At 38.8% G+C, this 21094-nt stretch overlaps 1 protein-coding gene and 1 long non-coding RNA gene across 15 annotated transcripts in view; one reads left to right on the top strand and one right to left on the bottom strand.

The window, feature by feature from the left end:
* The window catches only part of LOC123567108 (uncharacterized), a 238287-nt gene that overhangs the window by 139382 nt on the left and 77811 nt on the right, over nucleotides 1-21094 (top strand). The gene's annotated exons all lie outside the window — the stretch shown is intronic.
* The window catches only part of SPTLC3 (serine palmitoyltransferase long chain base subunit 3), a 179177-nt gene that overhangs the window by 128110 nt on the left and 29973 nt on the right, over nucleotides 1-21094 (bottom strand). For all 4 annotated transcript variants that reach the window (XM_065522754.2, XM_045362497.3, XM_005568338.5 and 1 more), the window contains one exon: nucleotides 10512-10697. In XM_065522754.2, coding sequence (XP_065378826.1) covers nucleotides 10512-10697 — 186 coding nt within the window. The remainder of the gene's footprint in view (nucleotides 1-10511; nucleotides 10698-21094) is intronic.

Consider the following 21094-nt stretch of genomic DNA (forward strand, 5'->3'; position numbering starts at 1 on the left):
TGAAAGGCACGTTTACCAACATGAGTCTATTGACTATTGCTCTGGACCTCACAGAGATCAGATAGGATGGAAACCATTTATTTTGTAAAGAAAGGTAAATTATTAATTTACTCAATGCAATGCCTTTCTCCTGTGGGGCGGTTCGAGCAGTTCTTGTAGCAACAGGGCAAGTGTTGCAGTGCAGGCTGCCATTTGATGTACATAGCCCATCGTTCAGAACTGATGCAGCCATTCCCCTAGTTGCTAGGAGCATTGGATGCTTACAACTCTATGAAGATTGCCTGGGTCTGAAGGGATCTTCCTCCACCAAGATCCCTGGTGGCAGCTTCTATCAATGAAGGAGTCAAAAGATCTAGCCCCCTTCCCTCAACTCAGATGACTCTTGAAAGGCCCTCCCATCTCCAGAACTCCTTGTGGGATTTGTTGAGGCCTTTGCTGGGTCTGCATCATCTCGATTCACTCCATCCCCTCTTTCCTTTCCAACTCCCCTCTCTCCTGAGCCATGCCATTTCCTTCTCTGCCTCACAGGTGCTGATCCCAGGAGCACACCCTAATAACCTTCCTGCATTCAGGCCACCATCTCAGAGTAGGCTTCCTAGGAAACAACTCTTCATGGGTATTTTTTTTTTCCTGATAAAATGTAAGAAATTCCTTTAGAAAAGACAAGAAGATTAGACCTGCTGGTTTAATAGAGCAAATACATTGAAAGGTTAGAAAATAGATTGCAGGTCTGAAGCCTAAGCCTTCCAAGAAATGCCACACCTGAGAAATTTACATTTGATTCAGCCTTTGTCTCAGTGCTCTGAAAGGTACTGATTTATTATGCATTAGTTGCTTGTACCTGGGGAGCAGGCAGATTGGTGACAAGCGCCTCTACAACAGTGCAGCTGGTGGGGGGAGGGGCCATGGAGATCACAGTGAGAATGCCCAAGGAGAATTCCCCTTCAAATCCCATTTTCCCACCTACATTATCAGCTCTGCTAGGACCAGGGAAACCTGCATCTCTGGAAGCATACTGAGTTGTCTCCCGCTTGGTTTAACTGTTTCTTTATCCTTTATAACTCAAGAACCTTTATGTCCTCAAACCTGTCTGTGGCCATCATTTTACCAACAGAACCATTTCGTTGTGGTGGATGTGATGTTGCTATCCACATATCTGCCCAAACTAGAATTTGAGATTCCCCTGTTTTCCTCCTTCTATTTTATCTTCTGTACATTCAGCCACCAAGACTTGTTGATACCTCCTAAATATTCTCTGTGATTAATTTCCTTTTCCTTCCATCTGCCTCTTTCTTAGTTCAAGCACAAATAATCTCTTTTCTAAACTACTGTTAACTTTTTTTTCTTGTCCCTTTGCTTTTCGTCTTGAATTGGGACTCTGTCTCTGAAATCTATTAAATTCTCTGAAATTCTTCACTTTCTTTTCATCCTTTCTCTTTTTTCTCTATGAACTTACCCTGGAAGATATTGTCTACTTCCCTGGCTTTGATTCCTGTTGACATGCTGAAGATAAACTGAAGATGTTACAATATCCCACTGAGACTTTTTCCAGAGGTCCAGACCTTTAAGTTTAGCTGCCAGTTCTTCAAACTCAACTTGTCAAAAACTGAGTTGACCACTTTCTCCCTCCAACTGGATCTTGCTTCTCTATTATCCATTTCAGTGAATGACACCACCTTCTGCTACCTGTCATAAACCTGGATGTGGTCTTTGAGTTGTCCTTCTCTCTATTTCCCTAGGTCAAATCAACCATCTCTAACTCCACCTCTTAAACATCTCCTGGCCTTTTCTCTTGTCACCACCCCTATTGTCACTACCTTGGTCCCAGGCCAACCATCTCACCTAGATTTTTTTAAACCTGTATATCTGCATCAGCCCCTTAATTTCTTTTTGATCTCTCAGTTGTCTTTCTGCAATCCATTTCTCATAGGGTAGGGAGAATTATCTTTCTGTCTACAAATATGCATTCCTTTGCCTGAAGTCCTTCAATGCTTTCCCATTGTTCTCATAATACATGTCCATGGCTTATAAAAAAACCCATAATAGTCTGGCCCCTGCTTGCCTCTCAGCAATCTTTCTCCCCACATACTCCCACTCTCATTCACACTAGGTCGTTGGAATTCCGTGGTTCCTTGAATGCACAATGCTTTCTCTAACCTCTGGACCATCTGGCTCCATATTCTCTCTTCTTAGAGACTCTTTTTCCCTCTTGATTCACCCTTTGCCTTACTGTTTACTCATCAGCGTCTAGATCCCAATTTAGCTTTCTCTTTCACCCAGAAGTTTTCATTAAACACCAAATCAGGTTAGACATTTTTCTTTGCTCCCATGGTGCCCTGTACTTACCTCTGCTTTGTCTTTTAGCAAATTCTACTGCTGTTTTATGATTAGCTTTCTGAAGGCAGGAACTGTGTCTGCCTTGGTTATTCTTATATCTCCAGATCATAGCACAGTGCCTGGCACAAAATATATGCTCAAAAATAATCCGACTTGATTAATGAATTAATGCATGCCTTGGCACAAGCGGTGCCTTCTTTTGAGAATGTTCTCCTTTGCACCCTTGCCAACTTGGCAAACTCCTGCTCACCATTCAAGCCCCAGCATCAATGTTTCTTGAATCCCTAAGGGAGTCACAATCCCTGTGACCCATATCACAATCTTCCCCTTCGTCATCTTTTAGGATATTATTTCCTTGTAAGTCTGTTTGCCCACCAGACTTCAAAATCTCTAATGGCAGAAACTGTCTTGTCATCTATGAATATTAGCATCTATTATCTGGTATAGAGCACATGCTCAAATGCTTGCTAATGGTTGGAGGGATTATAATAATAAAACTGGGTCTGATTTTTGTCTGAAGATGATACATTTGACTTAATATAGTTCCAAATAATTCCACATAGTTTGTTCATGAATGTGTCCCGTAATAAGTGCTTCTCTTACCATGGGTACTAGTTGCTAAATTATAGGATTTTCTCAATTCCTTGAAGTTTGTATCTCACCAATGTTCTTTGTTTAGATATTTTCAAGTCTCCATCTCATGGAATGATCCATGCCCATGTATTATTCTAAACTAATTTTTAGAAAAAAGAGATTCATAACATCATAAATCCTTTGGACTGATTTGGAAAATGCAATGCAGGATCTTTGCAGATGTCTGAATATTTTCTAGGCTGTCCTCCAGTATTGTGCAAAAAAGAGATCATGTAGACTTTTACAGGCTAACTATCTAAAGTACCTAGATCAGTGATTCTACACTGTGGGGGATTTTGTGCTCTTTGAGACATTTGGCAATGTCTTGAGGTATTTGAGTTGTCACAGGTATTTATGTGAGCGACAGTGGTTAATCTAATCAGTGGATGCTGTTAAAATTCTTTTAAAAGAATTAAAAATTCTTTTAAAAATTATTTAACAGTCACAGATGCTGTTAAAATTCTTTTTTTTTAAATAAACTTTTGTTCATTAAAAAAATGTTACAAAGGGAAAATACAAGATACAAACTGGCATATTTATAGGTTGCAGTACACACAATTGACCAATGATTGCATCAAAAGTATATAAAGAACTCTTACAAACCAATAAGAAAAGACAAGTAAAAGTTATGAAAAATATTTCTCAGAAGTGAAAACACGCAAGATCAATAAACCTAAGAGCGATCCAACGTCATTATTAATTAGTAAAATCACACACACGCAGAACAGCACAAAACCAGAATTCAAACCTGGATCCCTCTAATACCAAAATCCAGTCTCTCCACTGCTCTGAGCCCATTCAGCTATTTTTAGCCCAGGGATGGTAAGGAAGCTACTTGAGATTATACCGTGCTGCCCAGATATAATGCAAAATTATTCTCTGTATACCAAATCTTTGCATTATATGGATTTTGTATACAGAGACTTGAATATTGACAAACCTTAAGTGACTAGGAATTGAGGTATTTTATAGAAGATGCTAAAAAATATTTCTGAAATTTGCTCCTCTAAGATGGAACAAATGTTTTTCCAAAGTCAAATAGTTTTGCATAAATCATTCTTTTAAATTTCTATTTAATTTTATTATTATTTTTGTTATTTTTCTGTAAGTTATTGGGGTAAAGGTGGTATTTGGTTACGTAAGTTCTTTAGTGGTGATTTGTGAGATTTTAGTGCATACATCACCTGAGCAGTGATACACTGCACCATATTTGTTTTACTTCCAATTATGTGGTCAATTTAAGAATAAGTGTGAGGTGGTGCTGAGAAGAATGTATATTCTGTCGATTTGGGGTGGAGAGTTCTGTAGATATCTATTAGGTCCACTTGGTCCAGAGCTGAGTTCAAGTCCTGAATATCCTTGTTAATTTTCTGTCTCATTGGTCTGTCTAATATTGACAGTGGGTGTTAAAGTCTCTCGCTATTATTGTGTGGGAATCTAAGTCTTTTTGTAGGTCTCAAAGAACTTGGTTTATGCTTTAATCTGGGTGCTCCTGTATTGGGTGCATGTATATTTAGGATAGTTAGCTCTTCTTGTTGCACTGATCCTTTTACCATTATGTAATGCCCTTCTTTGTATGTTTTGATCTTTGTCAGTTTAAAGTCTGTTTTATCAGAGACTAGGATTGCAACCTCTGCTTTTTTTGCTTTCCATTTGCTTGGTAAATATTCCTCCATCCCTTTATTTTGAGCCTATGTGTATCTTTGCACGTGAGATGGGTCTCCTGAATACAGCACACCGATGGGTCTTGACTCTTTATCCAATTTGCCAGTCTTTGTCTCTTAATTGGGATATTTAGCTGGTTTACATTTAAGGTTTATATTGTTATGTGTGAATTTGATCCTGTTATTATGATGCTAGCTGGTTATTTTGCCCATTACTTGATGCAGTTTCTTCATAGTGTCCATAGTCATTACAATTTGTTATGTTATTCCAGTGGCTGGTACCAGCTTTTCCTTTCCATATTTAGTGCTTCCCTCAGGAGCTCTTTTAATAAAGACAGGCTTAGTGGTGACAAAATCTATCAGCATGTGCTTGCTGTAAAGGATTTTATTTCTCCTTTTCTTATGAAGCTTAGTTTGGTTGGATATGAAATTCTGGGTTGAAAATTCTTTCTTTAAGAAGAATATTGGCCCCCACTCTTTTCTGGCTTGTAGGGTTTTTGCAGAGACATCTGCTGTTAGTGTGATGGGCTTCCCTTTGTGGGTAACCTGACCTTTCTCTCTGGCTGCCCTCAACGTTTTTTTCTTCATTTCAACCTTGGTGAATCTGATGATTATGTGTCTTGGGGTTGCTCTTCTTGAGGAGTATCTTTGTGGTGTTCTCTGTATTTCCTGAATTTGAACGTTGGCCTGTCTTGCTAGGTTGGGGATGTTCTCCTGGATAATATCCTGAAGAGTGTTTTCCAGCTTGGTTCCATTCTCTCTGTCACTTTCAGGTATATCGATCAAACATAGGTTTGGTCTTTTTATGTAGTTCCATATTTCTTGGAGACTTTGTTCACTCCTTTTTATTCTTTTTTCTCTAATCTTGTTTTCACGCTTTATTTCATTACATTGATCTTCAATCTCTGATATCCTTTCTTCCGCTTGATCAGTTCAGCTATTGATACTTGTGTATGCTTCACGAAGTTTTTGTTCTGTGTTCTTCGGCTCCATCAGGTCATTTATGTTCTTCTCTAAACTGGTTATTCTAGTTAGCAATTTGTCTAACCTTTTTTCAAGGTTCTTAGCTTCCTTGCATTGGGTTAGAACATGCTCGTTTAGCTCCGAGGAGTTTGTTATTACCCACCTTCTGAAGCCTACTTCTGTCAATTCATCAAATTCATTCTCCGTCCACTTTTGTTCTCTTACTGGCGAGGAGTTGTGATCCTTTGGAGGAGAAGAGGCATTCTGGTTTTCAGCCTTTTTTGCGCTGGTTTTTCCTCATCTTCATGGATTTATCGACCTTTGGTCTTCGATGTTGGTGGCCTGCGAATGGGGGTTTTGTGTGGATGTTCTTTTTGTTGATGTTGATGCTATCCCTTTCTGGTTGTTAGTTTTCCTTCTAACAGTCAGGCCCCTCTGCTGAAGGTCTGCTGGAGTTTGCTGGAGGTCCACTCCAGACCCTGTTTGCCAGTGTTAGTATTGAAATGTGAGGTATCATTACATTCATCAAGCTCATTGCCTGGAGGTGTTTCCCAGTCAGGAGGCATGGGGGTCAGGGATCCACTTGAGGAGCCAGTCTGTCCTTTAGCAGAGCTGGAGCGCTGTGCTGGGAGATCTGCTGCTCTCTTCAGGGCCAGGAGGCAGGAACGTTTAAGTCTGCTGAAGCTGCACCCACAGCTGCCCCTTCCCCCCAGGTGCTCTGTCCCAGGGAGATGGGAGTTTTATCTGTAAACCCAACTGGGGTGGTATTTGGTTACATGAGTAAGTTCTTTAGTGGCGACTTGTGAGATTTTGGTGCATATATCACCCGAGCAATATATACTGCCCACAGAGGAGGAATCTAGAATGGCAGTCTGGCTACAGCGGCTTTGAGTAGCTGCCGTGGGCTCCGCCCAATTCAAACTCCCCCCCCCCGCCCCCCCCCCCCGCCCCCTCACCCCGCCTGAGGCTTTGTTTACACTGTAAGGGGAAAACGGCCCACTCAAGCCTCAATAATGGTGGATGCCCCTCCTGCCACTAAGCTCAAGTGTCCCAGGTCGACTTTAGACTGCTGTGCTGGCAGCAAGAATTTCAAGCCAGTAGATCTTAGCTTGCTGGGTTCGGTGGCAGTGGGATCCGCTGAACTAGATCACTTGGTTCCCTGGCTTTAACGCTCTTCCCAGGGGAGTGAACGGTTCTGTCTTGCTAGTGTTCCAGGTGCCACTGGGGTGTGAAAAAAAAAAATCCTGCAGCTAGCTTGCTGTCTGCCTAAATGGCTGCCCAATTTTGTGCTTGAAACCCAGGGCCCTGGTGGTGTAGGCACCTGAGGGGATCTCCTGGTCTTTGGGTTGCGAAGACTGGGGGAAGTAGTATCTGGACCAGAATGCACTGTTCCTTGTGACACAGTCCCCCACCACTTCCCTTGGCTAGGCGAGGGAGTTCCCCAACCCCTTGCACTTCCTAGATGAGGCAATGTTAAACCCTGCTTCGACTTGCCCTCTGTGGGCTGCACCAAGTGTCTAACCAGTCCCAGTGAGATGAGCCAGATACCTCAGTTGGAAATGCAGAAATCACGTTCCTTCTGCATTGATCTTTCTGGGAGCTGCAGCCCATCTTGCCAGCCACACTGGTTATTTCCTTTCTTCTGCTGGGTTTGCATTTGGTTTGTTCAAGTTTCTCTGGTTCCTTGAGGTGTGGCCTTAGAGTGTCTATTTGTGCTCTTTCAGACTTTTTGATGTAGGAGTTTAGGGCTATGAACTTTCTCTTAGCACTGCCTTGGGTTTTGATAAGTTGTGTCATTATTGTCATTCACTTCAAAGAATTTTTTAATTTCCATGTTGATTTTGTTTTTGACCCAGTGCTCATTCAGGAGCAAGTTATTTAATTTCCATGTATTTGCATGGTTTTGAAACTTCCTTTTGGAGTTGATTTCCAGTTTTATTCCACTGTGGCCTGAGAGAGTGCTTGATATTATTTCAATTTTCTTAAATTTATTGAATCTCATTTTGTGGCCTATCATATGGTCTATCTTGGAGAAAGTTCCATGTACTGTTGAATAGAATGTGTATTCTGTGGTTGTTGGATGGAATGTTCTGTATATGTCTGTTAAATCCATTTGTGCCAAGGTATAGTTTAAATCCACTGTATCTTTGTTGACTTCCTGTCTTGATGATCTGTCTAGTGCTGTCAGTGCAGTATTGGAGTCCCCCACTATTCTTGTGTTGCTGGCTATCTCATTTCTCAGGTCTGTTAGTAATTGCTTTATAAATTTAGGATCTCCAGGCTGGGCACAGTGGCTCACACCGGTAATCCCAGCACTTTGGGAGGCTGAGGTGGGCAGATCATGAGGTCAGGAGATCAAGAGCATCCTGGCTAACATGATGAAACCCCGTCTCTACTAAAAATACAAAAAAAAAAAAAAAATTAGCTGGGCATGTTGGCAGGTGCCTGTAGTCCCAGCTACTTGGGAGGCTGAGGCGGGAGAATGGTGTGAACCCGGGAGGCGGAGCTTGCAGTGAGTCGAGATCATGCCACTGCGCTCCAGTCTGGGTGACAGAGTGAGACCCCGTCTCAAAATAAATAAATAAATAAATTTAGGATCTCCAGTGTTAGGTGCATATATGTTTAGGACTATGATATTTTCCTGTTGGACGAGGCCTTTTACCATTATGTGATGTTCCTCTTTGTTTCTTTTAACCACGGTTGCTTAAAGTTGTCTGATACTAGAATAACTACTCCTGCTCTCTTTTTGGTGTCCATTTACATGAAATGCCTTTTTCCACCCCTTTACTTTAAGTTTATGTGAATCCTTATGTGTTAAGTGAGTCTTCTGAAGGCAGCAGATAATTGGTTGGTGAGTTCTTACCCATTCTGTGGTTCTGTATCTTTTAAGTGGATCATTTAGGCAATTTACATTCAATGTTAGTATTGAAATGTGAGGTATCATTACATTCATCATGCTCATTGTTGTCTGTGTACTTTGGGTTTTTCTCTTTTTTGGTTTTGCTTTTTAACTTGTGTGTGTGTGTGTGTGTGTGTTTTAATGGGTCCTGTGTGATTTATGCTTTAAAGAAGCTCTGTTTTCCAGGATTTGTTTCAATATTTAGAGCTCCTTTTATCAGTTCTTGTAGTGGTGGCTTGGTATGAATTCTCTCAGCATTTGTTTGTCTGAGGATGACTGTATCTTTCCTTCATATATGATGCTTAGTTTTGCTGTACACATAATTCTTGGCTGATAATTGTTTTGTTTGAGGAGGCTGAAGATAGGGCCCTAATTCCTTCTTAGCTTGTACAGTTTCTGCTGAGAAATCTGCTGTTAATCTGATAGGTTTTCCTTTATAAATTACCTGGTGCTTCTGTCTCACAGCTCTTAAAATGGCTTCCTTTGGATAACCTGATGACAATGTACCTAGGTGAAGATCTTTTTGTGATGAATTTCCTGGGTGATCTTTGTGCTTCTCGTAATTGCATGTCTAGGTTTCTAGCAAGGCCAGGGAAGTTTTCCTCAATTATTCTCCCAAATTTGATTTCCAACCTTTTAGAATTCTCTTCTTCCTCAGGATCACTGATTATTCTTAGGTTTGGTTGTTTAACATAATCCCAGACTTCTTGGAGGTTTTGTTCATATTTTCCTATTCATTTTTCTTTGTCTTTGTTGAATTGGGTTAATTCAAAGACCTTGTCTTTAAGCTCTAATTTCTTTCTTCTACTAGTTCAATTCTATTGCTGAGACTTTCCAGAGCATTTTGCATTTCTAAAAGTGTGTCCAAAGTTTTCTTGAATTTTTATTGTTTTTACTTTAAGTCATCTATTTCCTTGAATATTTCTCCCTTCACTTCTTGTATCTTTTTGTTTGCATTTTCTTGCATTGGGCTTTGCCTTTCTCTGGCCTCTCCCTGATTAGCTTAATAACCTCCTGAATTCTTTTTCAGGTAAATCAGGGATTTCTTCTTGATTTGGATCCATTTTTGGTGAACTAGTGTGATATTTGGGGGGTGCTGAAGAGCCTTGTTTTGTCATATTACCAAGGTTGGTTTTCTGGTTCATTCTCATTTGGGTAGGCTCTATCAGAGGGACGGTCTAGGGCTGAAGACTGTTGTTCAGATTCTTTTGTCCCACAGGGTGTTCCCTTGATGTATTACTCTCCCCCTTTTCCTATGGATGTGGCTTCATGTGAGCCAAACTGCAGTGATTGTTGTCTCTCTTCTGGGTCTAGCCACCCACCGAGTCTACCTGGCTCCAGACTGGTACTGGGGTTTGTCTCCACAGAGTCCTGTGATGTGAACCGTCTATGGATCTCTCAGCATTGGATACCAGTGCCTGTTCCAGTAGAGGTAGTGGAGGGTGCAATGGACTCCATGAGGGTCCTTAGCTTTGGTGGTTTAATGCTATAGTTTTCAGATGCTGTTAAAACTCTTACAATGCCCAAAGAATTGGTTCAAAATATTAATAGTGTTAAAGGTGAGAAATCAGATTTAGATGAAATAAAAATGTCCCAGTTCACTCAAATGCACTTTCCTTTTCAGGATAGAGCATAAGTAATACCCAACTTACAACTAGAAGACCAAAGTACAGTCCCACCTAGGAGCACTTGCTCTTATATTTTGATGTTTTTATTTTCAAAATTATATTTTAATATCTATCTCATGGGGTTGTTACAGAAATTAAATATTATAAGGTATGGGAAAAGCCTTAGTTCAGTATCTGGCAAATAGTAGTTGCTCATGAGATGTTTGTAAAAACAGGTTCATAAACCCATGGGGAATGGGGTTTAGGAAGTGGAGATGAATGAAATTTACACTGAATAGTTCCTGAGCACCTCATGCTTTCTAGGATCTGCACCTGTATCACCACTTCTGAGAACACTTTAGAGAGTAGTAGGCATTGACAAAGATCCAGGGAGGTGTGCATACGTACTCTTTGTTCTTTTCGTTCCACGGCTGCATTGCATTTTTCTATTCCCCAGTTTCTCATAAAGTCTCTGAGATAGCCAAACAGGGTTCCAATTCCATACCCCATGTAAGTGAAAACCATAACATGAAGGGGTGCTTCTTCAAAGGATTCAACAATGAGCTTATCATAAAAATGTGTCCTCCCATTTTGCTGAAAACACAAAAGAAAATCCAAGGTTAGCATTCTCCTGTTACAAATATACTATGATACTTAAAACTGTCAACTTTCAACCCTTTAAATTCCAAAGGCCATATTTAAGATTGTAAAAAAATTAGAAACTGATCATTGAAGAGGGAAATCAAAAATTCAAACTTTGTTTTACAAGCCGTAGTAACATAATTGATTCAAGCAAAAGTTCTCAACAGAAACTCAAACCACTGTGTGAAGAGTTAATGAGGAAGAACGTATTTGCAAGTTGCTAAAGTATGACCCCATAGCTTACTTCCTAATCACAAACTTGGGGTCGTTACCTTAACCAGGTGATCAAATTATATCACAAGTGTTGGAACAAGCAGCCACTCTACACGCCCGTTATGTGTAATATTCAATACACAGCAAACCTATGAAATATTTAACCTGAACTTAGTCAAGCTCTTATGTTTAACTTCCATTTTACAAGAAACACTAGCCTAAAGGAACGTGGTAAATGACCTTATGTGAAAACAACCAGATAATCCAGAATGTAGAGCTTTCTATAGGACAACTGTCCTGATCTTTTAAAAAAGTCATTTCTGATAAAAGAAGGGTGGATGAGAGGACTTAAGGGAAACAAGTAAATCTAGTGTGCGTTCCTTCATCAAATTCTGTTTTCTTTCTGTAATTTTTGTGTGAAAAACCAGGTGAACGACAAACTTTGAACAACTGTGGAAATCCAAATGAGGACCATATATATATCTTATTAAAGAATTTATTAATTTTGTTAGGGAAGATAGAGATATTTTTAGTTATATCACAGAATGTTTTAATCTTTATAGATGCATGCTGAAGTATTAAGGGGCAAAGCATTATAACAGCTGTAGTTCTCTTTAAAGTGGTTTGTCAAAATTGCATAAAAACATAAAGCAACTTTGAGAAATGTTAACTCTCGAATCTGGATGGAGAGTATATAGGTGTTCATTACATATTTTTTTCTACTCTTCTGTATGCCTGAAATTTTTCGTAGTAAAGTTTTAAAAACTGTCTGTTTTATTTCACTTTTCAGTAGAAAGTAGACTTTTAGCACCAAACCATTCTGATGACTGTTTAATTGATTTGCACATAGTAGGTCAAACAACATCTGGTCAATTGATTAGTAAATACATATTTCTAATGCTAATATTTAATTGTTTTAGTCCTTAACAAATATTTATACATTCATTTATTGTTTCATTCAATAAATATAAATCAATCTGCAGATTCCCCATTTCTTAATGAGGTGACACACGAAAAATGTTTTGAACACTTGCAATACATAGCTTTTAGTGATTTACAAAAAATTATCAAATCTCTACTAATATTTGATGTACCAACTTAGCTTATACATATATATGTAGAATGATTTATTATATTAAATCATGTACATTTTTTGCCATTTTCCTAATCTTTGTCATTATAATCAACACAGTTTTCCAGAACATATTATCTTCATTCCCGCTACATTGTTTGAGAAGCAGAATTTTTGGAATCTCTGTGATTTAGTCACTGGAAGTTTTATCCCAAACCATAAAATAGATGAAAAGCAAATCAGTCTGGTAGATGAATATTTTAAATCTCTACATTATTATCCTTTAAGAAATTTTTAAAAGCCTTTCTATAGTGATATCTAACATTTGAATTCTTAAGTCAAAACACAAAATATTATTAAGATGACTTGCTTCCTTATTTATTTATTATTTCGGGTTACCTCTATAGATACCCCAAACTAACAGTGGTGGATGTTCCCATATAGTGTGTCATTACAAACACTACTTGATGGTATAAAATAATGAAAATGAAAGAGCATTTGTTAATATGCAGTCTTGAGTAAAAGTTATACTCTTGGCCGGGCGCGGTGGCTCAAGCCTGTAATCCCAGCACTTTGGGAGGCCGAGACGGGCGGATCACGAGGTCAGGAGATCGAGAGACGATCCCGTCTAACACGGTGAAACCCCGTCTCTACTAAAAAATACAAAAAAATAGCCGGGCGAGGTGGCGGGCGCCTGTAGTCCCAGCTACTCGGGAGGCTGAGGCAGGAGAATGGCATAAACCCGGGAGGCGGAGCTTGCAGTGAGCTGAGATCCGGCCACTGCACTCCAGCCTGGGTGACAGAGCAAGACTCCGTCTCAAAAAAAAAAAAAAAAAAAAAAAAAAAAAAAAAAAAAAAAAGTTATACTCTTGACCTGTATACAGGACATTTGTTGCATGCCTTCCATGAGCAAACAACATGTTCAGCACTGGGAATTCAAAGATGAACAAGACAGACTCCATTCCTACTCCTCCCTCTAACTACGTCCTTACTCCAGTCATGTAGGTCTGACGGATGGCTGATCTTGCTATGCTATTTTAGTACAAACCTTCAGCTCCTTTCCTTGGGTCTGTTCTGCACTTGACCTTTGGACTACGTTGATCTCCACAATTCCAGGTGACCTCCTGGCCCACTTAAGATCCACCTCCCACATCTTTCTGCATCACAGGGACATAAAATTGGCTTCCTTGTCGGATTTGTCCAGACTCTAGCAAAAGGGACTCAGAGTCTCATGAAGGAAGACATGTCAGAACTTTTAAACTGATTAGATATGAAGTCAAGGAAGAGGAGAAAGAAAACTATCTGCAAGGAGCAGTGTAATATTCTTGATGAGAAGAAATAAGGATTTGGAAGGAGGGCTGCTTTTTGGAGAGAAGACATGATGAGTCTGTACAGAACGTGCTAATTTAGGGGTGGTAATTGCCTGCATAAATTCCCAGAGCACTGAGGAACGTAGGAGAAAAGAAAGACCCTGACTGAGTCAATTACGATGGGCCACAGTTTAAGTCATGGTTGAAGGTGAATAAGGCACAAATCATAAAGAGGGGAGAGCAGTAGGCTTGGGACAGAATTTGTGGACACAGTGCTTTTTTGGGTACCACAGAAGAAAAAGAGTGAATAAGGAGAACCCAGTGTAGGTGACCTCAGAACCTTAATTTAACTTGCTCACAAATTAAACCCTTTGGCTGACTTAGAGAATGGCTAAGTTATGTGGGTGTATATAAAGACAGAAAATGTGAGGACATTCAAGTCCAACCCATGGCAATCAGCAGGTTTTCTCTTTTTCCTTTCCTGGACCCATCTTCATTTATGAGCTTCACATGTAACCAAATCAAGTGGCACTTTTCTCTCGAAATCCATAGGCAGTTTCTGCTTGAACTGGCTCTGAGGCAACCCTGTACCGTACATCACAGATAGTCTACCTAGATGCAAATAAAACCCTCAGTTGGTTGCACAGACTGGGACTATATGTAACTATTTATTTGCCCCTGTGACTTGTTCCGAAAGAAAGTAATAAAACGAAGGAGAAAATTTCAACAATGTTCGTCAGCTCAAACCAGTATCTACTGTCCTCTCATGTAAATAGATACATTTTTAATTTAATGTCACTTAATTAATTTTATTTGGCAGAGGAAAAATGAGATACCTTCACAGAGAAAAAAGTTGTCTGGAAATGTATTGGTCTCCTTAAAAGACAGCTAGTGACTCACTATATTCTTTTACTTATAATTGAAGTCAGTCACACCTCCCAGGAGGAATTCCCTAATCTGTTGTTGGATAGTTACCTTGAAATATAAAATTTCATCCTATCAAAGTAAATGAAGCATAAAATCTTGCTTAATAAGTTTACATTTATTAAGCACTTGTTATTACTGCAGATAAGCATTGTTATTTATAATACGCTTTGGCTTGTTCTACCTTTTCTTTAACAGCCTTAAAAATAAACAGATCCTGAGCCACAATGCCTACAGTATCTAGTCGTTTGGGATACTGTGACATCCTGGGGTTTGTTTACTTCCTGCACTCTGTCATATCTGGAAATAAACTGGAATATGCAAGGAGCCCTTTACAGACAATTATTCTTCTGTTCAACAGGTAGCTCTTTTACTGGCTGTCCTAGGCTAACATTAGAGGAGATATGAAATCAATAAATACAGTATGTTTCCCCCAGAATCGATAGTGCAATAGGGTGTGTGTGTGTGTGTGTGTGTGTTTGTGGTGGGGACACAAATGACAATAACATAGAGCAAAATGTGAATATCACAGGATGATGCAAATGAAGGGACCACATCACACTGGGTGATCAGGAGTGATTCCTGAGGAGGTTAAAATGGAGCCTGGTGTTGCTGGGCAGTCGAGCATAACAATGAAGATGATTTGCTCAGGGGTCAGACTTTCCTTTGCTGACTGTGTGACCTTGTGAAAGTCACTTAATTTTTTGAGGACTCAAATGTCTGGGCTAGTAAAGGTCATTTTGAAAATTAAGTGAGATAATATATACAGGTTACCTGCCACAACACAAAAACTCATTAAATGTTATGATTTTTGTTAAATATTCTGAATAGAGATGATAGATGAAAACTATTAGGATGGATAATGCTGCTTTTAGAGACATATTTGAGAAAAAAGAGAAAGACAATATTTAACTCTGTCATATATATTGACCAAGGATATATGGCTTCCTTGCTGGATTTGTCAAAACTCTAGCAAAAGGGACTGAGAGTCTGACGAAGAAAGACATGAGACCAAGGATATACATTGACCTAGGATATATTGATCAAGAATATAATGTATCAGCGGGGCGCAGTGGCCATGCCTGTAATCCCAGCACTTCAGGAGGCCGAGGTGGGTGGATCACCTGAGGTCAGGAGCTCAAGACCAGCCTGGCCAACATGGTGAAACTCTGTCTCTACTAAAAAATACAAAAATTAGCTGGACGTGGTGGTGGGCGCCTGTAATCCCAGCTACTCAGGAGGCTGAGGTAGGGAGAATTGCTTGAACCCGGGAGGCAGAGGTTGCAGTGAGCTGAGATTGCGTCACTGCACTCCAGCCTGGGCGACAGAGCAAGACTCCATCTCAAAACAAAACAAAACAAAACAAAAAAGAAACAAGAAAAAAGAATATAATGTATCAATACCTAGGGAGAAGAGGGAGAATGAAGGTCCTCTAAGGAGACAGCAAGTGGGAGAGGGAGGAAGAGGTAAGAGATTGAAGAGTGATACAAAGTTGAGATACTGAAGTTCAACAAGACCATTGTATGTGGGGACTCTCACAAGAAAACTTGAGTAAGTAATTTTACCAACCTGTTATCCCTGCAGTTTTATCAGACTGCAGGTACTTAAGGAGAGAGAGAATGTGAAGGCAATGGGACAGGGAGCTGAGATGACTTATTAAGGAAGTGTAGTGGTAGGGAAGAGGACAGAGAGAAGGTGGTGGCTTTGGTTACTAACAGTGAGAGGAGTTGCTTATTTTGCAATAAAGAAATACTGAGTGTATATAGGAGCTTAGAAAAATATTTAATAGATTAAGCATAATTGTAGAAAAAGGTAAGAGACAGTATAATTCCTGGAACACGACCCCTGGAGGGATGCAGGATGAAGAGCACACATGACTGTCCTGACCACAAGGACGCAGACTATCTCAGTAGCACTTTGAAAAATGTGTGGTGCAGTCACTTCTTGTGCTCTAGCTCTTTAGGGTATGATACAAAAGGATGAGCAAATCTAAAACCAACTTAATGCTGCAAATTCACCATCCATTGACAAACAGACTTTTGTTCTCAGAATGAGGCAGCCCATGCAACATGACACACACCATTACACTGCTGGGTTAGTCATTGAAAAGAAAAGTCAGGATGAGAATGAGGGGGAAGAGGAGGCTTTCAGGCCTTAGTTGCTATACAAGGGCAGGAAAGTTGGGGATAAGATTGGCTTAGGGAGGACGAAATGGCAACGGAAATCTAGAACACTGGAGCTAACTAGAGGGCTATGTTCCTTTCTGAAATGGAATGTATTTGGGGTTTTCCACATCATGACCAAGATTGGCCTAGATCCTTCTCTGAGGGAGAACACCTTCTTCCAAGGTGTTCCAAGGACACTGGTGTTTAAGAATAAATCTCTGCCTACATTGTAGCAGTTAGCTTTTGAGTAGGCAAACAGGGCCACTGTGAGTGTTACAGAATAAGAGATTTACTTTAAACATTATATGGTGTTCAAACATGGGAGCTGGTTAAAAATCTATGGAAGGTAAATCATTTCCCTGCTGGTGGCATAAAGAGCTTCAGAGATCATCTTCACAGTAGAAATAAAGCACGACTGGTAAAAATTATAAAAATATAACTTTTTAAAGTATTTGGACATTGTCTTAAGGGCATATAGCAAATGAAGAAATATTGATTTAAGGAAATACACTAAATATCAAAAAAGAACACTGAGAGTCTGTGGCATTGAGCCATGACCTACTCTCTCCCTTTACCTCCCAGTTCAGCAAGTAAAAACATTCTACTTTGAGCAGGTGGCCAAGAAGATGAGGCTTCCTGTCCCCTGCTTCAGGCAAGGGTTATGATATTTCTTTGAGAGGGGCAAGCTACCATCTTTTCTTATCACTCTCAGTTCTGTTTTGCAGAGGCTAAATTCTGTGCAAGTGTGGCTGAGAGGTTGAGGGTTTGTTTCCTCTAATGAACACCCACTCCTAGGGTAGAGACTCTGTATCAGACATGGCATGCTGGGAATACTGGGGCCCCAATTACCCTTCCTCCAGCACACTAGCAGGATAGAGAGTCCATGGTGGAAGAGGAAAGCCAAGAAAACCAGAAGGTATTGCCCCACTTAAAGCCACCATCCTTTCCCTAGCTCTGAAGCAGTGACTCATTGGCTTTGCCCAGTGGGACAGAGAGCTCTAGAGCATTCCCCAAGATAACTTATCTTATTTGGTACAAAGAGTAGGGAAGTTCAAGATTAAAGGGTGCTCTGGAAAACAGTGGAGATTCTGGTGGCAAGCACTTTAAAACAGACTGGTAGCTCTGTAAAAGCAACAAGCTAATCTTTATGTAGGTAGGTTAGTCAGAGAGAACCAGGGAAATTGACAGCTATGAAGAGCCCTCTTAGGATCAGAATAAACCTCAAAGGCTAAACACACCAAGGATCATGAATTTAATTGGATCAGATTGTGAAGCAATTTATGCCCCAGGGCACTGTCAAGACCAATAGAGCAATCAGGCAGCAAGTAGTGGAGACTCACAGTTGGGAGTGATACTAACAGAGGAAGATAGTTTACAGAGTGATTTGGGAAAGGCACAGTCAATCCTCTGGTGGGGGCGGGGGGTGGGGGCAGTGGTTACTATTCAGAGTTGCTACAGTTTATTTCAAATGTTCAGTTTTAGGCCAAAAATATGAGTCATGTAAAGAAACAGAAAAATGTGGTCTACATAAGAACAACAGATATTGCTTATGAGAAGGACCAAGATGTTGGACTTAGTAAATACTGCCACATGGCTGTTACAAATATATATGAAGAACTAAGAAAAACCATGTTAAAGGAGTAAAAGAAGGTATGATGACAATGTCTTATCAAATAGAAAATATTTATAAAGAATAGAAATTACAATAAAAAGAACCAAATGGGAATTCTGAAATTGAAAAGTGTAATAACAGAAACAAAAACTTATTAGAGGGGTTCAGTAGCAGATTTAAACTAGAAGACCAAAAAATTAGAAAACTTTAAGATAGAGAAGGGGAATTTATACTATACAAAATACAAACAAACAAAAAGCCAGAGGAAAAAAATGAAGACAAGTGAACAAGGTCTCTGAAACATGTGGGATACCATTGAGTACACCAACATACACACAATATGAGTGTTAGAAAGAGAGGAGAGAAAAAGGAACAGAACAAACATTTCAATAAATATTGGCTGAAAACTCCCCAAATTTGATGAAAAACATTAATCATACCTATGAAAGCTTAATGATATCCAACTGAATAAGGGCAAAGAGATCTGTTATCAGACATATTATAGTAAAAATGTTAAGAGACAAAGAGAAAATCTTAAAAGCAGCAAGAGCCAAACAACTGATCACATAAAAATGAACCCCAATAAGGTGAACAGCTTTCTTCTGAGTAGAAAAAATGGAAGCCAAAATGTAGTGGGATCACATATTCAAAATGCAGAAGTATTTTAAGACGTCAACCAATAATCTTATGTTGGCAAAATTATCCTTCAAAAATGAAGACAAAATAAAGATATTTCAGGATAAACAAAAACTGAGAGAATCTGTTAATAGTAGACCCACCTTACAAGAAGTATTAAAGGAAGGTCTTCAGACTGAAAGCAAGTGACTTCAGACAATAATTCAAGTCCAACCAAAAAAAAGGGGGGGAGCACAGGAAAAGGTGATTATGAAATTATAAAAGTGGCTCACGCCTGTAATCCTAACACTTTGGGGGGCTGAGGCAGGTGGATCATGAGGTCAGGAGATCGAGACCATTCTGGCCAACATAGTGAAACCCTCTCTCTACTAAAATACAAAAATATCAGCAGGGTGTGGTGACACATGCCTATGGTCCCAGCTACTTGAGAGGCTGAGGCAGGGGAATTGCTTGAACCCGGGAGGCGGAGGTTGCTGTGAGCCAAGATTGCACCACTGCTCTCCAGCCTGGAGGCAGAGCAAGACTCCGTCAAAAAAAAAAAAAGTATAAATACACATTTCTTCCCTTCCCTTTACTACTATTACATAATTTTAAAAGAAATTGTATAAAACAATATGTATAAATTAATTGTTGAACTTATATATATAGACATATATTATGCAAAAACAGCACAAAGAAATTGTATGTAAGCAAAACTATATTGAATTAAGGAAATTATACAACGTGGCAATTAGAGTCCACAGCAACTAATGAATAAAACCAGAAATGTTAAATAGGAAGGGAAATAAGAAAGTTGATGTAACAAACTCTTTCTCAATATGTATACACACACACACACACACACACACGTACATGCATACACATATATTTGGCATCCTTTCTTTTCCAGCTTCTTAAAAAAGACATAAAATTGTACAACACAGTATTTATAAGATTGTGCTGTTGATTTTATAAATATATAGATGTCATAACAATAACAGCATAAAAGGAAAGGTACGCTATATAGAAGTAATATTTCTATGTATCACTGGATTTAAGTTTGTATAAATTTGAAGTTGATTTTGGTACATTAACATAGGTATGGTAAGCCTCACAGCAACTAAGAAAACTCAAAAAAAGTGAAAAATTATTAAAATAATGAAAAATCCTACTAGAAAATATTCACTTAAAACACAGAATAAAGCACTAAACTAAGAATGGATAAACAAAAAGGACATGAGATATACAGAAGGCAAAAAGCAAAAATACATAAATGAAACTATCTCAATTATAACAGAAGATGTGAATGGATGAAAGGATCCAATCAAGTGCAGATTGTCAAACTGGATGAAAACAAAATCAAATCTAACTGTAAGATATCTAGAGCAGATACACTTTTGATTCAGAGATGCATACAAGGTAAAAGTAAAAGAATGGAAAAAGATACATAATGAAAACAGCACTGGTAAGAAAGCTGAAATTGCTAACATAGTATCAGACAAAATAGATTTTAAAACAAAACTGTTGCTGGAGAGATAGATACTTTATAATAATAAAATGGTTAATTCATTAGGAAGATGTAACAATAATAAACATATATGCATCTACCATCAACATCCCAAAATGTTTAAAGTAAAAACTGATAGAAGTAAAGAGAGAAGTAGAAAATTTCATGATAATATTAGAGTCTTTAATATGTTACTTTCAATAATGAATAAAATAACTAGGCAGAAGACCAACAAGAAAGTAGAAGACTTGAACAATAGTATAAACCAACTAGACTTAAGAGATATCTATAGAACACTTCTCCCCAAAACAGCAAATACACATTTTTCTAAAGCGCACATGGAACATTCTGCAGCTAGTCATAAAATAAGCCTCAATAAATGTAAAAGGCTTGAAATTATGCAAAGTATGTTCTCTCCAATCACAATGGAATTAGAAAACAATAACAGAAAAACTGGGAAAATTTACAAATATGAGAAAATTAAACAACATTTCCTAAATAGTAAATGAGTCAAAGAAGAAATCAAGTGAAATTAGAAGACACTTTGAGATAAATAAAAATGAAGACATGTATACCTAAACTTATTAGATACAGCTAAAGCAGTGATTAACAGGACATTTATAGTTCTAATGCCTATATTTTAAAAAGAAAGATCTAAGTCAATAACTTATCGCCTTATGGAAAAAGTAAAACAAATTAAAGCTAAAGCAAACAGAAAACAATCATAAAAATTAGAGTGGAAATTAATGAAATAGATAACAGAAATAAACTGACTTTTCAAATAAATCAACAAAATTAACAAATCTTTGCTTGGATGGACCAAGCAAAAAGAGAAAACAGCCAAATTACTAAAATCAGGAAAGAGGGACATTGCTATTGTCCTTACAGAAGTGACACTGATTATAAGGGAATGTGACGAATAATTATATGT

The sequence above is a fragment of the Macaca fascicularis genome, chromosome 10 (assembly GCF_037993035.2).
Source record: "Macaca fascicularis isolate 582-1 chromosome 10, T2T-MFA8v1.1".
Lineage (NCBI taxonomy): Eukaryota > Metazoa > Chordata > Mammalia > Primates > Cercopithecidae > Macaca > Macaca fascicularis.